A 16,014-nucleotide genomic window follows, 5' to 3' on the forward strand; every position below is an offset into this window, starting at 1 on the left:
TTTATGGATGTGTTGGCTAATGAATATTCAAACAACCTCAAACATTACAGGCAATTGTGTTCTCTCCCGAACTTGGTGGAAATGTCATTCTTATTTTCTAATACAGATACTTAGTACTATTGATTTCCCCCTAAGTCCTGGTTTGACTGCAACACATTTTGAAGTATGTATTCATTTCTAGTTGTTTCAGAGAAATTTCTAATTTTCTTTAAGCCACAATTTATTTTGAATTGTGCTTTAGTTTCTAAATTCTTCAGTTTTCATGGATTTTTGTTGGGCTTTTTCTTGGGCTTTTCATCATTATTACATTTATTTCTTGTTAAGTTTGTGTACACATGTGTGCATGTGAAAGTCAGAGGATAACTTGCAGGAATCGTTCTCTTATATGAACCCTGGGGATTGACCTCTGGTCATCAAACTTGATATCAAGTGTCTTTGCTTAAAGAGCCATCTCACTGCCCCCTCCCCAGTTTATGTTTGTTTGTTTGTTGAGAAAGGGTTTTGATGTTTTTCCTAATCTGGCCTTGAATTTACTATAATCCTCCTGCCCCAGTCTAAAACGTGCTAGAAAAATAAGTATGTGTCCACTATGTAGCTTCATTTCATTGTGATCAGAGGATATACTTCATGGGATTTAAATTACTTTACTGAGGTTTATTCTATGGCTCAAAATGAGCATACCTAATAACTTTCCATGTTCACTTGTAAAGAATTGCATTCTGATATCGCCGAAGGAATTATTCCATAAGTACTGATTAAAGCACGCTGGCTGACAGTGTTCTTTAAGACGACTATATCCTTACCAATGTTCTGATTGTTTTTTATTAAACATTACTCATTTATAATCTCTGACTGTAACTATTTCTTCTTTCAGTTTCTGTCAGTTCATATGATACTTAGAATTGTACTGTCCTATTGATAGATTGATCCTGTCTGGGCTTGGCCAAGAAATTGGACTAGGATTTAAGGTTGGGGCCATCATAATACTTCATTTACCTTCCTTATTATTCAAACAGTGAAAACTATTGTGGAATTTTCCATTCTTTTGGGATACTTGTTGTCAAAAGTTAAGAGCTAATCTAATAATCCATGTTACTCCACCTTTCCAGAAATCCTGAAGGCAGTGATTGAGCAGAGACAGAAAGGAGAAGAAAGAATAATATCCAAAAATGGCATATCAGAGACAGGCAACTGAGAAAAGAAAGCCCCTGGCTCACAAGGAGGCTAAGGTGGATAGAGCAAAGATAATAGCAAAAATAGCAAGAGATGAAAGCAGGGATATTTAGTCCCTGTTAGACCTGTGGCTTATTTTGAAAAGGACAGTGGACACTAACAATGGCATTAAATAGAGGAGTGACATGCCCACACTCCTGTTTTAGTGTGGATGGAGATGGGGGCCAGAACTGCCAGCACTTAGGTTTGTTAGCGTAAAAGCAACAGAATCTATATCCCCAAAGGGCTCTCCCTTCACTATCATCTCAGAATAGAGAACCCAGCCTGACAAGTAGTTAACCCCAGGTTCCAGAATGCTGAGTTATGGAAGTCAAAGGTAAGTGAACCAGACTTACAGAAGGCATGTTCTGAACCCAGCTGGTATGTACCTGAACCAACTTGCCTTTGGCTTCCGAGACCCCAAAGGGTTAGACTTTGCTTCAAATGAACTCCAGCTGACATCCTTGAGTAGCTTGCAGGAGAAATAAGAGTGAAGCTTGATAAGTCAATTTGTATTTAGATAGAACAATATTTAAAGGTTGCAAAATATTAAATCATACCAGACCATAGTAAGGAAACATCTCCCTGTCATTTCGACTAATCTGACCCACTTAACACTGTTCATCTGACTGAACCCTATGAGGTGGGGAAACAGGGGAAGGAAGTAGACATCCAGAAATCTACGGTCCATTAGAGACTACTGAATATCTGGCTATTATTTGAAGAGAAAAAGTATCATATTTCTATGTAGAAAGCCACAGAAGAATCTCTGATGTAAAAATTTGATGGGTAAGCTTTCATGGAGAGGATGAGGTGGTAATAATCACAACCAGCCATGAAGGAGCTTTCATGGGGCAGAGTTAAAACATATGAAATATTAGGGAAGCAGGGTAAGTTACCCCATATACGCCTGCCCCAGTGAATCAGTATAGACCAAGTGAAGGAGAAAGATAAAGTCTTTGTATCCTAAATTCAAGGATATGCTCCAAGCTGGGACCCACAAATAAGTGCTTCTGGTCTGAGGATTCTCTGCTTTTGGGAGAGAGTTTTCATCATTATCATAACCATTACAAGTGGCATAAAAATCACTGGCATAATAGGCATCTTTAATCATGGATTCATTAGCTAAAAGAGCCAGAAGTATAATCTACTTTGAAGCAAAACAACAATAAGCCAGGCTTTGTTTTGTTTTGTTTTTTTAAAATAATAATTGATGTCCTAAAATGAAGAATAATCCCAAGTGCACTGTCTATCTTATGGCTTTCTAGCTCTCAAAACAAAACTGATAACAGTACTTTTCATGATAATGATATTATTGCTAAAATAGAGGAAATACAAATACTTAATAAAACAAAGTAGCACTTTTAAATTTTTACTTAAAATTGCAATTTCTGTATTACTTAACTATATTTTTGTTTTAGACACTTTAAAATTTTAGGCTTAAGACAATACTGAAGAAAATGTCAGACATTCACAAACACAATTCTATATAGCTAATAAAAGGGCAAGGCAGGTTTTCAAAATCTGTCAGATTTCACTTAATCACTTAATCACTGTGCACGGAATTAATTTTGATTCTTTAGACAAAACCCAAAAATCAGTAAGACTCCTATAACACATCTGTAGTCAAGTCTTTCAGTTGGAGCAGATTCAGGAAGCAGATGTGTGCATGGTTCTGGTGGACATCTAGGTTGAAAAACTACTCCTACTGGAGGAAAGGCCCACCATTTCCCTCCATGTGGATCCCTCCCTTTCAAGGCAGGTCCACCCCAGACATGAGCAAATGTCATATTTATCATCTTACAAGTATCAGTCTCCCTACGCCAGGGCTTCTGCAGCTACAAGTGTCACTTGAACAAAACTGGGGATGTAAGGTGGGGCAGTTGGATTAGGGAGCACAAGGAATCCCTGAGACATTAGTCACCCTATCATAGTTACATAAAATAATTACTCTGAGTCTTGCAATTATCTTTCTAAATTCATGACCTAGTGATCCTCTTCTAAGACATGATTCACAAAGGAAGAAATTCTCATTGAGGCAAAAATAAGACAGTGAAGACGAGCTTTGCACGCATCCCACTTTATCATACTTCTTAGAGTCTATGTATTCAGAGGTGACTTAAACTGAACAGTCAGAGCAGGTTCCAGCACTTAGCTTAGTTAGTGCCAGAGAGAAGGCATGAGCAAGTGGGTGGATTACTTTATTTATACTAGATTAAAAAAACATAATTAATTTCTTAAAGGGAACATTGTCATACCTGACAGTAATAACCAATATTAATATGATTGTTTTTACATACAAACCCAGTACCAAATGCTTACAAATTGTTCCAAAATCACATTCATTATTAAAAGGCCATGTGACATTTTTAAAAATGCAATGTTTGGAATGCTCCAACATTTCAGCACATATGATTTCCAATGACTTCACATTAACTGTAGTGGTTCTGGGTGGTTTAAACAAACAACAAAAGTCAACAGCTTTACTTAATAGCAATTCCTTTCAACATGGCAAAATAAAGCTCCTAGCTCACCTAGTGAATTCTAGAGTGTCAGCACTAATTTGAGTCTTTTTCCTTCAATCAGGTTTGACTTTCAGTAAGTTTCCAAATCTGTCTTGAAGCAATTTATCTCCATGCTGCTTCCACAGGTTAACAGTTTTGTTGCTTCAAGGACCTTCAGAACTTCTGAGACCTAGCCTGGAGATGTGCAGCTCTGTCAGCTTCTGTGAGCACCTGAAGGTTCCAGATGGGACATATGAGTTACATCTATCTGAACTAAGCAAGTTATGGAGCCCATGAGGTGTTCCTGAAGTCTAGGTGTGTTGGTGGGCTTCTCCACTAGCTTCTATTGCTACATAGAACTCCAGACATCTGTCATCATGTGGATAAGTAAAAGAAGGATGTAGGAGTAAAAGGAATTCTCAGATAACATATCCAAAGTCTAAATGCTGATGACTGATTTTACCTAGAGAGACCAGAAGAAGAGAATAAAGTTAAGAATCATCTCTAGGAACTATCAACTCTACTCATTTGTAAGATTAAACTTGACAGGAAGAAGAAAAAATATACTGAATTCCTGTTTTTTGGTAAGCATGATCTGAGTGCCAAATCAAGTTCTCAAAATTGGATAATTATCCCCACTTCCCAAGTGTGTAAACAAACTCAGATTTGGAAATATTCCCAAATTTTACTGGTTGTATATGTGGAGATCCAATACAAAAGTGATCTGTGTGTCTTCATGTAAAAATCAATGATATCCCCCACAAGTCTATCATTCTAAGCTGCAAGAACAGATCTTTAAACTGCTCCTAGAGAAGAGACAATTAAACCATGCTAATAGATCTGGAAGAAGTCTTAGGGGCAGCTCTCAGCTGAATTCATTAAGTATTCCAGGAATAAAAACTCATGAGAATCACAGCCAGTGGAAATGTTTGGTTCTCATGATAAAGTACTTCTCACGTGGGTCATATTGCAGGATATTAATTTGAATATGACAACATAACAGAAAAAATTACTTTAATTTTAATAAGGCCACCTATAAGGTAGGATTATATTTGAGAACAAATGAATCAGACATTCAATAGAACTAAAAGTTGGGATTCCCACACATGAAGTTAAACTTTGTTTTAATAATATAAGGTGTGCATGCAGTGGCCAATAGCACATGAGCATGACCAAATGGCCCATGACAATGCAGACCAGGGTGGATGTGGTTGGGTAAACAGAGGGTAATGAGAGAACCTGAAGGAAGGAGGCCCATGTACAGGGGAATAGCATACCAGAGAGTGCCCTGCTTGGTGCCCCAGGCTTCTGCTCCCTCAGACTATAACCTTTTGAAGTTAGGTAGGTAGAAATCTCTGTAGATATCATCATGGCAACCTTTACGTCCTAAAATACCAAAAATTTTGTTCCTTGTTGAAGAACTTAGGTCCCTCTTAGGTAGGGACAATACTTGTTCCAGATTGCTGCTCTAAACTCTTGACATATCTACTTGTGCTCACATAATAATAACATTTGGTGGTTATCAAAAAAGGAAACCGAAGCAATGGGAAGTTCATGGAGACTTCCCAAGGGTACTGACTCTGTAGGAGCCATTATTTATTTCACAGCCTAGCACAACTATGACCCACTAAGTTGTATATTTTTGAAGTCCAATTTTTATGGTATATGGAATATATCTAAATAGATATATTATTTTTTTAAAAGTTGCAAATTACCTTCTGGACAATGCTTTTGACAAAGGCATAGTATTTCTGACTTTTGGGGGCCTATTATTGACCTCTACTTTGGATGGCATGAAACGCTTAACACAAATTAACTTGTTAGCCAGGTCACGTGTCTCCTCCATCAGTGAGCAAGTGCTTTGATTCTGATTCTTTAAATTGGGAAGCAGAAGTCAAGAGAAGTTAGTTATTCAAGGAACACAACTAGTGAGAGGCAGATATAAAAGTTAAACTCAATTCTTTCTGACTACAAGGATTATATTTTTATCCATTATGCTAAGCAAGTAAAAAAAACAAAGAAACAAAACAAAACAAAAAGACTGAGCACCAAGAGTACCAAAAATAAATAAATAAATAAATAAATAAATAAAATGAATTGGCAAAATTCTGAGATTCAGCAGGCTGTAGAAGTTTCCAAGTTCCAAATGAATGTTGGAATTTAGTGCAAGGCTAGCTTTATACATGGTATGGGTCTGAGGCCTTCACATCTTCCTGAAATTTCCACTTTCACAAAAAGAAACACAATTTCAAAAGAGTCATACAACTGAAAAGGACTATAACAGCCATCGGAAAAACTTTTCTGCAGTTGTATTAGTTCAGGAGTCCCTTTGCCAAAACCATTAGCATGTCTATGAACAGATATTCATTCTACATGATTGCCAAGCTCTTGGGACTGTCTGAATGACAGCTGACCCCAAAGCAGTAACCAGACAGGAGATGACAGTCCCGAGATGTGTGGTGAATCTGCAATAGGCCAGACTTCAGCATCCAGTAGAATGAGTTACTTTTAATCACATTTACAATTTTTCTTTATACTTTCATTTCATGATTTGTAAGGGAGGAGGCAATATGTATTGACCTTATAAGTTTACCTGAGAAATAAAAAAGAGTAGTTAAAACTGAAGACAGTAATTGCTACTGTTATTGCCTGGTAGTGAGTACAGAAGAGGTAAAGAGGTAATTTATGATGCCTAATTCAGTTTTCTGATTATTTTGCTATCCTTAAACACACATGAGATACATTATGTACATGGACTTTCCCAAGAGACTAGGCCTAACCTAAAATGACAGATTACCAGTGAATAGTAGAACACTGGAAGAAAGTCCTACTCTGAATTCATCTTCAACACTTCTGAAAACATTACTTTTATTCATGGACCCTATACTTGGATAGCCAAAGAGCTTACCCAGGATCAGAAAATATTTATTCTTTTCATAGCTTGCAGCATCCCATACATTAGTCTTTTATATTATTTATGTTTTAGTAGACCTGGAACCCTTAAAATGGTGTATATATGGTATAAGTCTCAGATTCATTTTTGCATAATGGTTATATATAAGAATAAACTAACATATATAGTAAGGGTAAGCAACAGCACTACAATAAGAGTCATATGTTCAAATCTTGGTTCTTCCATCATATAGCTATGACTTTGAATGCTTTTCAAACTATGTCTTCATTTGTAATGTTGGAAAAACATACACATACAAATGTTATGAGACATAATAAGAGAGACATATTCAACACAGTATCTGAATACAGTAATTTCTCAAAAAATGGCAGCATAGTATTGTTGTAAAAGCAATGAATTGGATAAGCTTAGTGGCTGGATTCATTTGCAATTTAAAAAACTTCACTGTACATTTGCCAAGTATCTTATACTCTGCTATTTTCTTTGAATACTATATAAAGAAAACCAATTGCACAAACAAATCCTCTCCAACAAAGTCTCTGCCTTTCACTGTGTATGACCCCACAGGAGAGTGTCCCAGAGCTTGTCTCTATTGTGGAAGGTTGGGCCATTACCACCCTTTCTGCAATCATCTTATAGGCGAGAATGTGAAGAAGGAAGATAAACATGCTAGGGGTGGAGTTAAATTTGATTAGAAATGAATCAGCCCATCCTACAGAAAACAGCGCCCAAGTGAGAAGCTTATATAAGGATCACTGTCACAATCTATCAACACCCTGCAAGCTGCATCAGGCCTTATCCTACTTGTTCCTTTGGTGAACCAGGTGAGAGAAATTTAAATCTATGGTATTTGATGCTCTTGTGCCAGATACTGTGAGCTGAGTCTGAGCTAGAGCATAAAGAATACCATATTTTGCTACTTTTCCTTTTGTTGTTGTTTCTTTTAGTTTGGGTTTGCTATTTGGTTTGGTTAATTTAGTTTATTCTTGAGTCTTTAGAAATCAATATGCTTTTAATAAGGAGAATAAATCCAGTAGAATTCTGTCTTCATCTAGAACACAGATTCTCAATCTGTGGGTCTCCACCACTTCGTGTGTTGAACAACTTTTACACAGGGTCTCATATCAGATATCCTGCATATCAGATATTTACATTATGATCCACAATAGTAGCAAAATTACAGTTATGGAGTAGCAATGAAAATAATTTTATGGTGCAGTTACCATAATATGAGGAACTATATTAAAGGGTCACAGCATTATGAATATTGAGAACCACTGTTCTAGGTCATCTCATATTCTCCCTAGTTTTTTCCACATGCCATCTTTCCTAGGCATGTGAAAGAGACAAGTAGTATAGTGTAGTTTCTTTGTGGTTCTGTGATAGTTTGGAGAGCTTTGAGATTTAATTCTCCATTTTCAAGGGTTTGTCTGAATTGCTAACATTTAGAAGGAATGGTGTTTAATCAAGGGTTGATAATGTGACAGGTTCTGAACTAGGATAAGTGCTATCCTACCTCTAGGTTTATAGTACCAAGGTATTATTGACACACTTACCCACTTTTTATTTTCCATAGTGTTTTTGGGAATAGTTTGATTTCTGATGAACAATAAAGATTTAGATGTTAAGGTATCTGTCACTTTTGTCTCAGCTGGGAATGGTGGAGCATTCATCTAATCCTGCCATTGGGGAGGTAGAAGCAAGAGAGATTAGGAGTCACTTGCCAAACTTAGCTCCAAAGCAACTTTTTGAGGCTAACCTGAGCTATGTGAGATCCTGTCTGAAAAATAAAAAGAAAAGAAAAAACAGAAGGAAGGGAAAAGAAAAGAGAAAAGAGCCTGAGCAAACAACTTAATAGGTAAAATGACTGCCATACAAGCATAAGGACCTGAGTTCAGTTGCATAGCACCCATGTAAAAGCTGGGTGTGGTAGCATGTGTTTGTAACCCAGTGTTGAGTTAGGGACAGAAATAGGTGACTCTTTAGAGCCCATTAGCTAGCCAATCTAGCCAAATCCATGAGTGTCATGTTCATTGAGAGATCTTGTCTCAAATATAATGTGGAAGGCTAGGGAAATAGCTCAGTGTCTAATGAACTTACAATACAAGTGTAGGTACCCAAGTTTAAATGCCTAGAACCCACATAAAGCTGGCCATAGTAGTACACATCTGAAATCCCCATGCTCCTATAGTTTGTCTGACAACACAGTGATGAACAACACACATAAAGGAACCATGACTCAAATAATGTGGACAATGTCAAGCAACACCCGAGGTTGTCCTCTGATCTCTACACATGCACTGTGGCACACATGTGCCTGTTCTCATGAACAAATACAAACAGACACACACCCCCTCACATATCACACACTCACACACACATATGTGCACGCGCGCACACATAATTCACTCACATATAAAGGCAATGTGAAAAATGATTTGGTTTCCACACACATTCCTGTATATAGGCATCTGTTCCCAAACACAAACATGCATACACACCCACACAAACAGATACATATGTCACACTCATGCAAGGAAAGAAACAAAAAGGAAAGAGAGGAAAAGAAAATAATAGGCAAGGAGAGGCATAGAGAGGAAGAGAAAAGGATAGGAGAGAACAGGAGAAATGACATAGACTAGGGCCATGGAATCTAGGTAGTACTGGAAACTTTAGAAACACAGAGTAACACCCAGGATACCAAAATACTCAAAGAGATAGTATATAAAGAATACATTCATCTAACAAATAATATGGAGACTTGATATCATCCCAGTTAGTTCAGGAACATGCCCAAGTTTTCCATTGTGTTGACTCATCAACAAAAATTCTGCACCATAATTATATGTTGACATTGATGAGGTCTTAGAAGTTATTTTATCAGCAGTTCTCAACTTATAGGTTAATACTCCTTTGAGAGGGGTCTAAAAACCCTTGCATAGGGGTCACAGATCAATTATCCTACATATATTCACATTATGATTCATAACTAGCAAAATTACAGTTATGAAGTAGCAATGAAAATAATTATATTTGAGGGTTACCACAACATGAAGAACTATATTAAAGGGTGTCAGCATTAGGAAGGGTGAGAACCACTGGATTATATTAAAATAAGACCTGTTGGTAAGTTAAAAGAAAAGAAAATGAGTCCTCTTTGTGTCTCTTTCTTTCTCTATCTCTGTTTCTTTCTCTTTCTAGGTTCATTTAATCTTGGGGGTAAAGATGACAGACCTCTTAAGAAGTGTTGTCACCGTCATTGATATATTTTACAAATACACCAAGCAAGATGGAGAATGTGGCACACTGAGCAAGGATGAGCTAAAGGAACTTCTGGAGAAAGAGTTTCGTCCAATTCTGAAGGTATGTGTCAAGTCTGGAGGCTGTTGGGGGTTTGTACATGTTCTAAGACCAAGATTAGTGGAAAGTGCACAGTCCCATCCAATTTTGAGAAAACCCAAGTAATAGTCTTTTGAGCTAGTGACTCATAAATCTATTAAATCAGCACATATTTTAAACACATGTTTCTTCCATACATTCCTGTGCCCTTCTACCTTGTAAACTACAACTTTCTCATTCACTCAAGCTTCCCATTCCAAGTAAATCAATATGTTCTAAGAAATTAACAGATTGATTGATTGATTGATTATTTTAACAAATGGGGAACAATATTGTGGAGGTTCTTCTTCCACAGATCACAACAGTCTTTATTTTCTATTAACCTTTCATATATGGTAGGTTCTATTAATCTAAAGTAATACTCAAATAAATTAAAATCACATAACACAATATAAACTAGGTGCTTCTAGATTATTTTACTTGAGAATGAGGCTGGGCTGACCAAGTCTTCCTTGGTGTGTCTCTCATATACAGAATCCAGATGATCCAGACACAGTAGATGTCATCATGCATATGCTGGATCGAGATCATGATCGAAGACTAGACTTTACTGAGTTTCTTCTGATGGTATTCAAACTGGCTATGGCCTGCAACAAGGTTCTTGGAAAAGAATACTGTAAAGCTTCAGGGTCAAAGAAGCGTAGGCATGGTCATCATCATCAAAAGGAAGAAAGTGAAACAGAAGAAGAGACACCAAGACAGAAATTAGGTTTCAGACATTCAAGTTGGAGTGAGGGAGAGGAACATGGACATAGTTCTGGGAGCTCATTGGGAACTGCAAAACATAGACATAGGTCCAACTCTAGGAGATTAGAAAGGCAAGGTGAATTATCCAGCTCAGAGGGACCTAAGAAAAGACACCATGGCTCTAGCTCTGTTCACTCTTGGAGCAGTAATGAAGAGAGACGTGGTTCCAGCTCTGAAGAGCTAGAAGAAAAAAGAAACAAGCTACATGCTAGGGACTCTAGAGAATCTGGGGAAGAAAGTGAATCTGGATCTAGGTTAGATAGTCAGGGAAGGAAAAGTCATAGTGGATCATCACATGGACTGGAGAAGAACAAACATGAATCAAATTCTACTCAGTCAAGAAAGAGCGGAGAACAAAAGCTTGGACCTAGCTCTGAAAGTTCAGGAAACAGTAAGATACAAAGTCATGCATGTGGTCACAGCAATTCTAGTGAATGTTGCAGACCACAAAATGCTTCAAGTTCTTGTCAGGCAAGTAGATCTGGGAGGCAAGGAAATCAATCTTGTTGTACCCAGTCAAGATGTCAATCAGGAACTAGTGGAGGACAAGGTTATGGGTGTGTTTCAGGAGGTCAGTCTTCTAGATGTTTTCAACCTGAACCTAGATCCTGTAGCCAGTCTTGTAGTCAAAGGGGGTATGGATCTCAAAAATGTAGTCAGCCACAGAACTGTGGGAGACAGCAGAAAATGGGTTCAAATCATTCACCATGCTGTGGATCTGGAGCAACTCAATCTTCTGGTAACAGTCAACATGGAACCAGTTCCTGTGGACAATCTTCAAGCTCTCATCAAATGGGGTGTAGTTCGAATGAATTTTCCAAATGTGGTCAGCATGGGTCTGGCTTAGGACAGCCATCCTGCTGTGAACAACATGGAACAAACTCAAGACAGTCCTCTGGCTTACAACAACATGGACATGGATCAGGTCAGTCTTGCTGTGGTCAACATGGTACTGCATCAGGTCAATCCTCTGGTTGTGGTAAACATGGGTCAAACAGAGGTCAGTCTGGGCTTGGGCAGCATGAGTCTGGATCTGGTCAGTCATCTGGGTTTGGGCAGCATGGGACTAGTTCAGGTCAGTCATCTGGGTTTGGGCAACATGGGTCTCACTCCGGACAGGCATCTGGGTTTGGGCAGCATGAGTCTGGATCTGGTCAGTCATCAGGATTTGGGCAGCATGGGACTGGTTCAGGTCAGTCATCTGGGTTTGGGCAGCATGGGTCTCACTCAGGACAGGCATCTGGGTTTGGGCAACATGAGTCTGGATCTGGTCAGACATCTGGGTATGGGCAGCATGGGACTAGTTCAGGTCAGTCATCTGGGTTTGGGCAACATGGGTCTCACTCCGGACAGGCATCTGGGTTTGGGCAGCATGAGTCTGGATCTGGTCAGTCATCAGGATTTGGGCAGCATGGGACTGGTTCAGGTCAGTCATCTGGGTTTGGGCAGCATGAGTCTGGATCTGGTCAGTCATCTGGGTTTGGGCAGCATGGGACTAGTTCAGGTCAGTCATCTGGGTTTGGGCAACATGGGTCTCACTCCGGACAAGCATCTGGGTTTGGGCAGCATGAGTCTGGATATAGTCAGCCATCTGGATTTGGGCAGAGTGGAACTGGTTTAGGTCAGTCATCTAGCTCTGGAAAGCATGAGTCTCAAACAGGACACTCATCTGGGTTTGGAAAGCATGGGTCTAGATCTGGTCACTCATTTAGCTCAGGGAAAGGGAAGTCTGAAAAGAAGGAATATCACCATGGAGAGTCAGAAACCAAAGGTCATAGCAGACAGGGAAGTTCGAAGAGGCAATCCAGGGACAGCAGTAGACAGCTACATGGTGGACTTGAGCATTCTCCACAGTCAGGTTCAGAAAGAAGTCCCAGAGGGAGCCCCGTTCACCCAGAGTCTAGTGAGAGTGAACATCACTCGGTAGTGTCTCCCAGACACTCTCAATCGTCTCAGGGACTTGGTGGATCTCAACATGGAGAGTCAGAGTCACATGATCATGGCAGACAGGGAAGACCTCAGAGGCAATCCAGGGACAGCAGTACACAGCCTCAGGCCAGACATGGTCAGTCCCCACAGTCAGGGTCTGGGAGAAGTCCCCGAGGAAGCCCCATTCACCCTGAGTCCAGTGAGGGAGAGCAACACTCAGGATTATCTCACAGACACTCTCAATCCTCTCATGGTGGATCTCAACATGGAGAGTCAGGGTTATCAGGTCATGGAAGACAGGGAAGATCTCAGAGGCAATCCAGGGACAGCAGTAGACAGCCTCAGGCTGGACATGGTCAGTCCCCACAGTCAGGGTCTGGGAGAAGTCCTAGAGGGAGCCCTGTTCGCCCTGAGTCTAGTGAGGGAGAGGAACACTCAGTAGTATCTCATAGACACTCTGAATCCTCTCATGGTGGATCTCAACATGGAGAATCTGGATCATTAAGTCATGGCAGACAGGGAAGACCTCAGAGGCAATCCAGGGACAGCAGTAGACAGCCTCAGGCCAGACATGGTCAGTCCCCACAGTCAGGGTCTGGGAGAAGTCCTAGTGGGAGCCCTGTTCACCCTGAGTCCAGTGAGGGAGAGCAACACTTAGGATTATCTCATAGACACTCTGAATCCTCTCATGGTGGATCTCAACATGGAGAATCTGGATCATTAAGTCATGGCAGACAGGGAAGACCTCAGAGGCAATCCAGGGATAGCAGTAGACAGCCTCAGGCTGGGCATGGTCAGTCCCCACAGTCAGGGTCTAGGAGAAGTCCGCAAGGGAGCCCCGTTCACCCCGAGTCTAGTGAGGGAGAGGAACACTCAGTAGTATCTCATAGACACTCTGAATCCTCTCATGGTGGATCTCAACATGGAGAATCTGGGTCATTAAGTCATGGCAGACAGGGAAGACCTCAGAGGCAATCCAGGGACAGCAGTAGACAGCCTCAGGCTGGGCATGGGCAGTCCCCACAGTCAGGGTCTGGCAGAAGTCCCAGAGGGAGCCCCGTTCACCCTGAGTCCAGTGAGGGAGAGGAACACTCAGTAGTATCTCATAGACACTCTGAATCCTCTCATGGTGGATCTCAACATGGAGAATCTGGATCATTAAGTCATGGCAGACAGGGAAGACCTCAGAGGCAATCCAGGGACAGCAGTACACAGCCTCAGGCTGGGCATGGGCAGTCCCAACAGTCAGGGTCTGGGAGAAGTCCCCGAGGGAGCCCCGTTCACCCCGAGTCTAGTGAGGGAGAGGAACACTCAGTAGTATCTCATAGACACTCTGAATCCACTCATGGTGGATCTCAACATGGAGAATCTGGTTCCACAGGTCCTGGAAGACAGGGAAGACCTCAGAGGCAATCCAGGGACAGCAGTAGACAGCCTCAAGCTGGACAGGGGTCGTCCCCACAGTCAGGGTCTGGGAGAAGTCCTAGTGGGAGCCCTGTTCGCCCTGAATCTAGTGAGGGAGAAGAACACTCAGTAGTATCTCACAGACACTCTGAATCCTCTCATGGTGGATCTCAACATGGAGAATCTGGATCATTAAGTCATGGCAGACAGGGAAGACCTCAGAGGCAATCCAGGGACAGCAGTAGACAGCCTCAGGCTGGGCATGGTCAGTCCCCACAGTCAGGGTCTGGGAGAAGTCCCCGAGGGAGCCCTGTTCACCCTGAGTCCAGTGAGGGAGAGCAACACTCAGGATTATCTCATAGACACTCTCAACCCTCTCATGGTGGATCTCAACATGGAGAATCTGGATCATTAAGTCATGGCAGACAGGGAAGACCTCAGAGGCAATCCAGGGACAGCAGTAGACAGCCTCAGGCTGGACATGGTCAGTCTCCACAATCAGGGTCTGGGAGAAGTCCTAGTGGGAGCCCTGTTCACCCTGAGTCCAGTGAGGGAGAGGAACACTCAGTAGTATCTCATAGACACTCTGAATCCTCTCATGGTGGATCTCAACATGGAGAATCTGGATCATTAAGTCATGGCAGACAGGGAAGACCTCAGAGGCAATCCAGGGACAGCAGTAGACAGCCTCAGGCTGGGCATGGGCAGTCCCCACAGTCAGGGTCTGGGAGAAGTCCCCGAGGGAGCCCTGTTCACCCTGAGTCCAGTGAGGGAGAACAACACTCAGTAGTATCTCATAGACACTCTGAATCCTCTCATGGTGGATCTCAACATGGAGAATCTGGATCATTAAGTCATGGCAGACAGGGAAGACCTCAGAGGCAATCCAGGGACAGCAGTAGACAGCCTCAGGCTGGACATGGTCAGTCTCCACAATCAGGGTCTTCGAGAAGTCCTAGTGGGAGCCCTGTTCACCCTGAGTCCAGTGAGGGAGAGGAACACTCAGGATTATCTCACAGACACTCTCAGTCCTCTCAGGGTCATGGTGGAGTTCAGCATGCAGAGTCTGGGTCAGCAGTGAAGGGCAGACAGGGAAGACCTCAGAGGCAATCCAGGGACAGCAGTAGACAGCCTCAGGCTGGGCGTGGGCAGTCCCCACAGTCTAGGTCTGGCAGAAGTCCCAGTGAGGGAGAGGAACACTCAGTAGTATCTCATAGACACTCTGAATCCTCTCATGGTGGATCTCAACATGGAGAATCTGGGTCATTAAGTCATGGCAGACAGGGAAGACCTCAGAGGCAATCCAGGGATAGCAGTAGACAACCTCAGGCTGGGCATGGGCAGTCCCAACAGTCAGGGTCTGGGAGAAGTCCTAGAGGGAGCCCTGTTCACCCCGAGTCTAGTGAGGGAGAGCAACACTCAGGATTATCTCATAGACACTCTCAAACCTCTCGTGGTGGATCTCAACATGGAGAGTCAGGGTTATCAGGTCATGGAAGACAGGGAAGACCTCAGAGGCAATCCAGGGACAGCAGTAGACAGCCTCAGGCTGGGCGTGGGCAGTCCCCGCAGTCTGGGTCTGGCAGAAGTCCCAGAGGGAGCCCTGTTCACCCTGAGTCCAGTGAGGGAGAACAACACTCAGTAGTATCTCATAGACACTCTGAATCCTCTCATGGTGGATCTCAACATGGAGAATCTGGATCATTAAGTCATGGCAGACAGGGAAGACCTCAGAGGCAATCCAGGGACAGCAGTAGACAACCTCAGGCTGGGCATGGGCAGTCCCAACAGTCAGGGTCTGGGAGAAGTCCTAGTGGGAGCCCTGTTCACCCCGAGTCTAGTGAGGGAGAAGAACACTCAGTAGTATCTCATAGACACTCTGAATCCTCTCATGGTGGATCTCAA

General features: G+C 41.9%; 1 protein-coding gene across 1 annotated transcript; it reads left to right on the plus strand.

Annotated features, from left to right (window-relative positions):
* The first annotated feature begins 9,816 nt into the window (after positions 1-9,816).
* LOC127232942 (filaggrin-2) lies at positions 9,817-12,703 on the plus strand. The gene is made up of 6 exons (XM_051199261.1): positions 9,817-9,993; positions 10,504-11,776; positions 11,969-11,984; positions 12,063-12,085; positions 12,203-12,397; positions 12,489-12,703. Exons 1-6 carry the CDS (start codon positions 9,856-9,858, stop codon positions 12,701-12,703), a joined length of 1,860 nt encoding a protein of 619 aa, XP_051055218.1. The 5' UTR covers positions 9,817-9,855.
* The last annotated feature ends 3,311 nt before the right edge of the window (positions 12,704-16,014 follow it).

This window comes from Phodopus roborovskii, unplaced genomic scaffold, assembly GCF_943737965.1.
Source record: "Phodopus roborovskii unplaced genomic scaffold, PHOROB, whole genome shotgun sequence".
NCBI classification, from domain to species: Eukaryota; Metazoa; Chordata; class Mammalia; order Rodentia; family Cricetidae; genus Phodopus; species Phodopus roborovskii.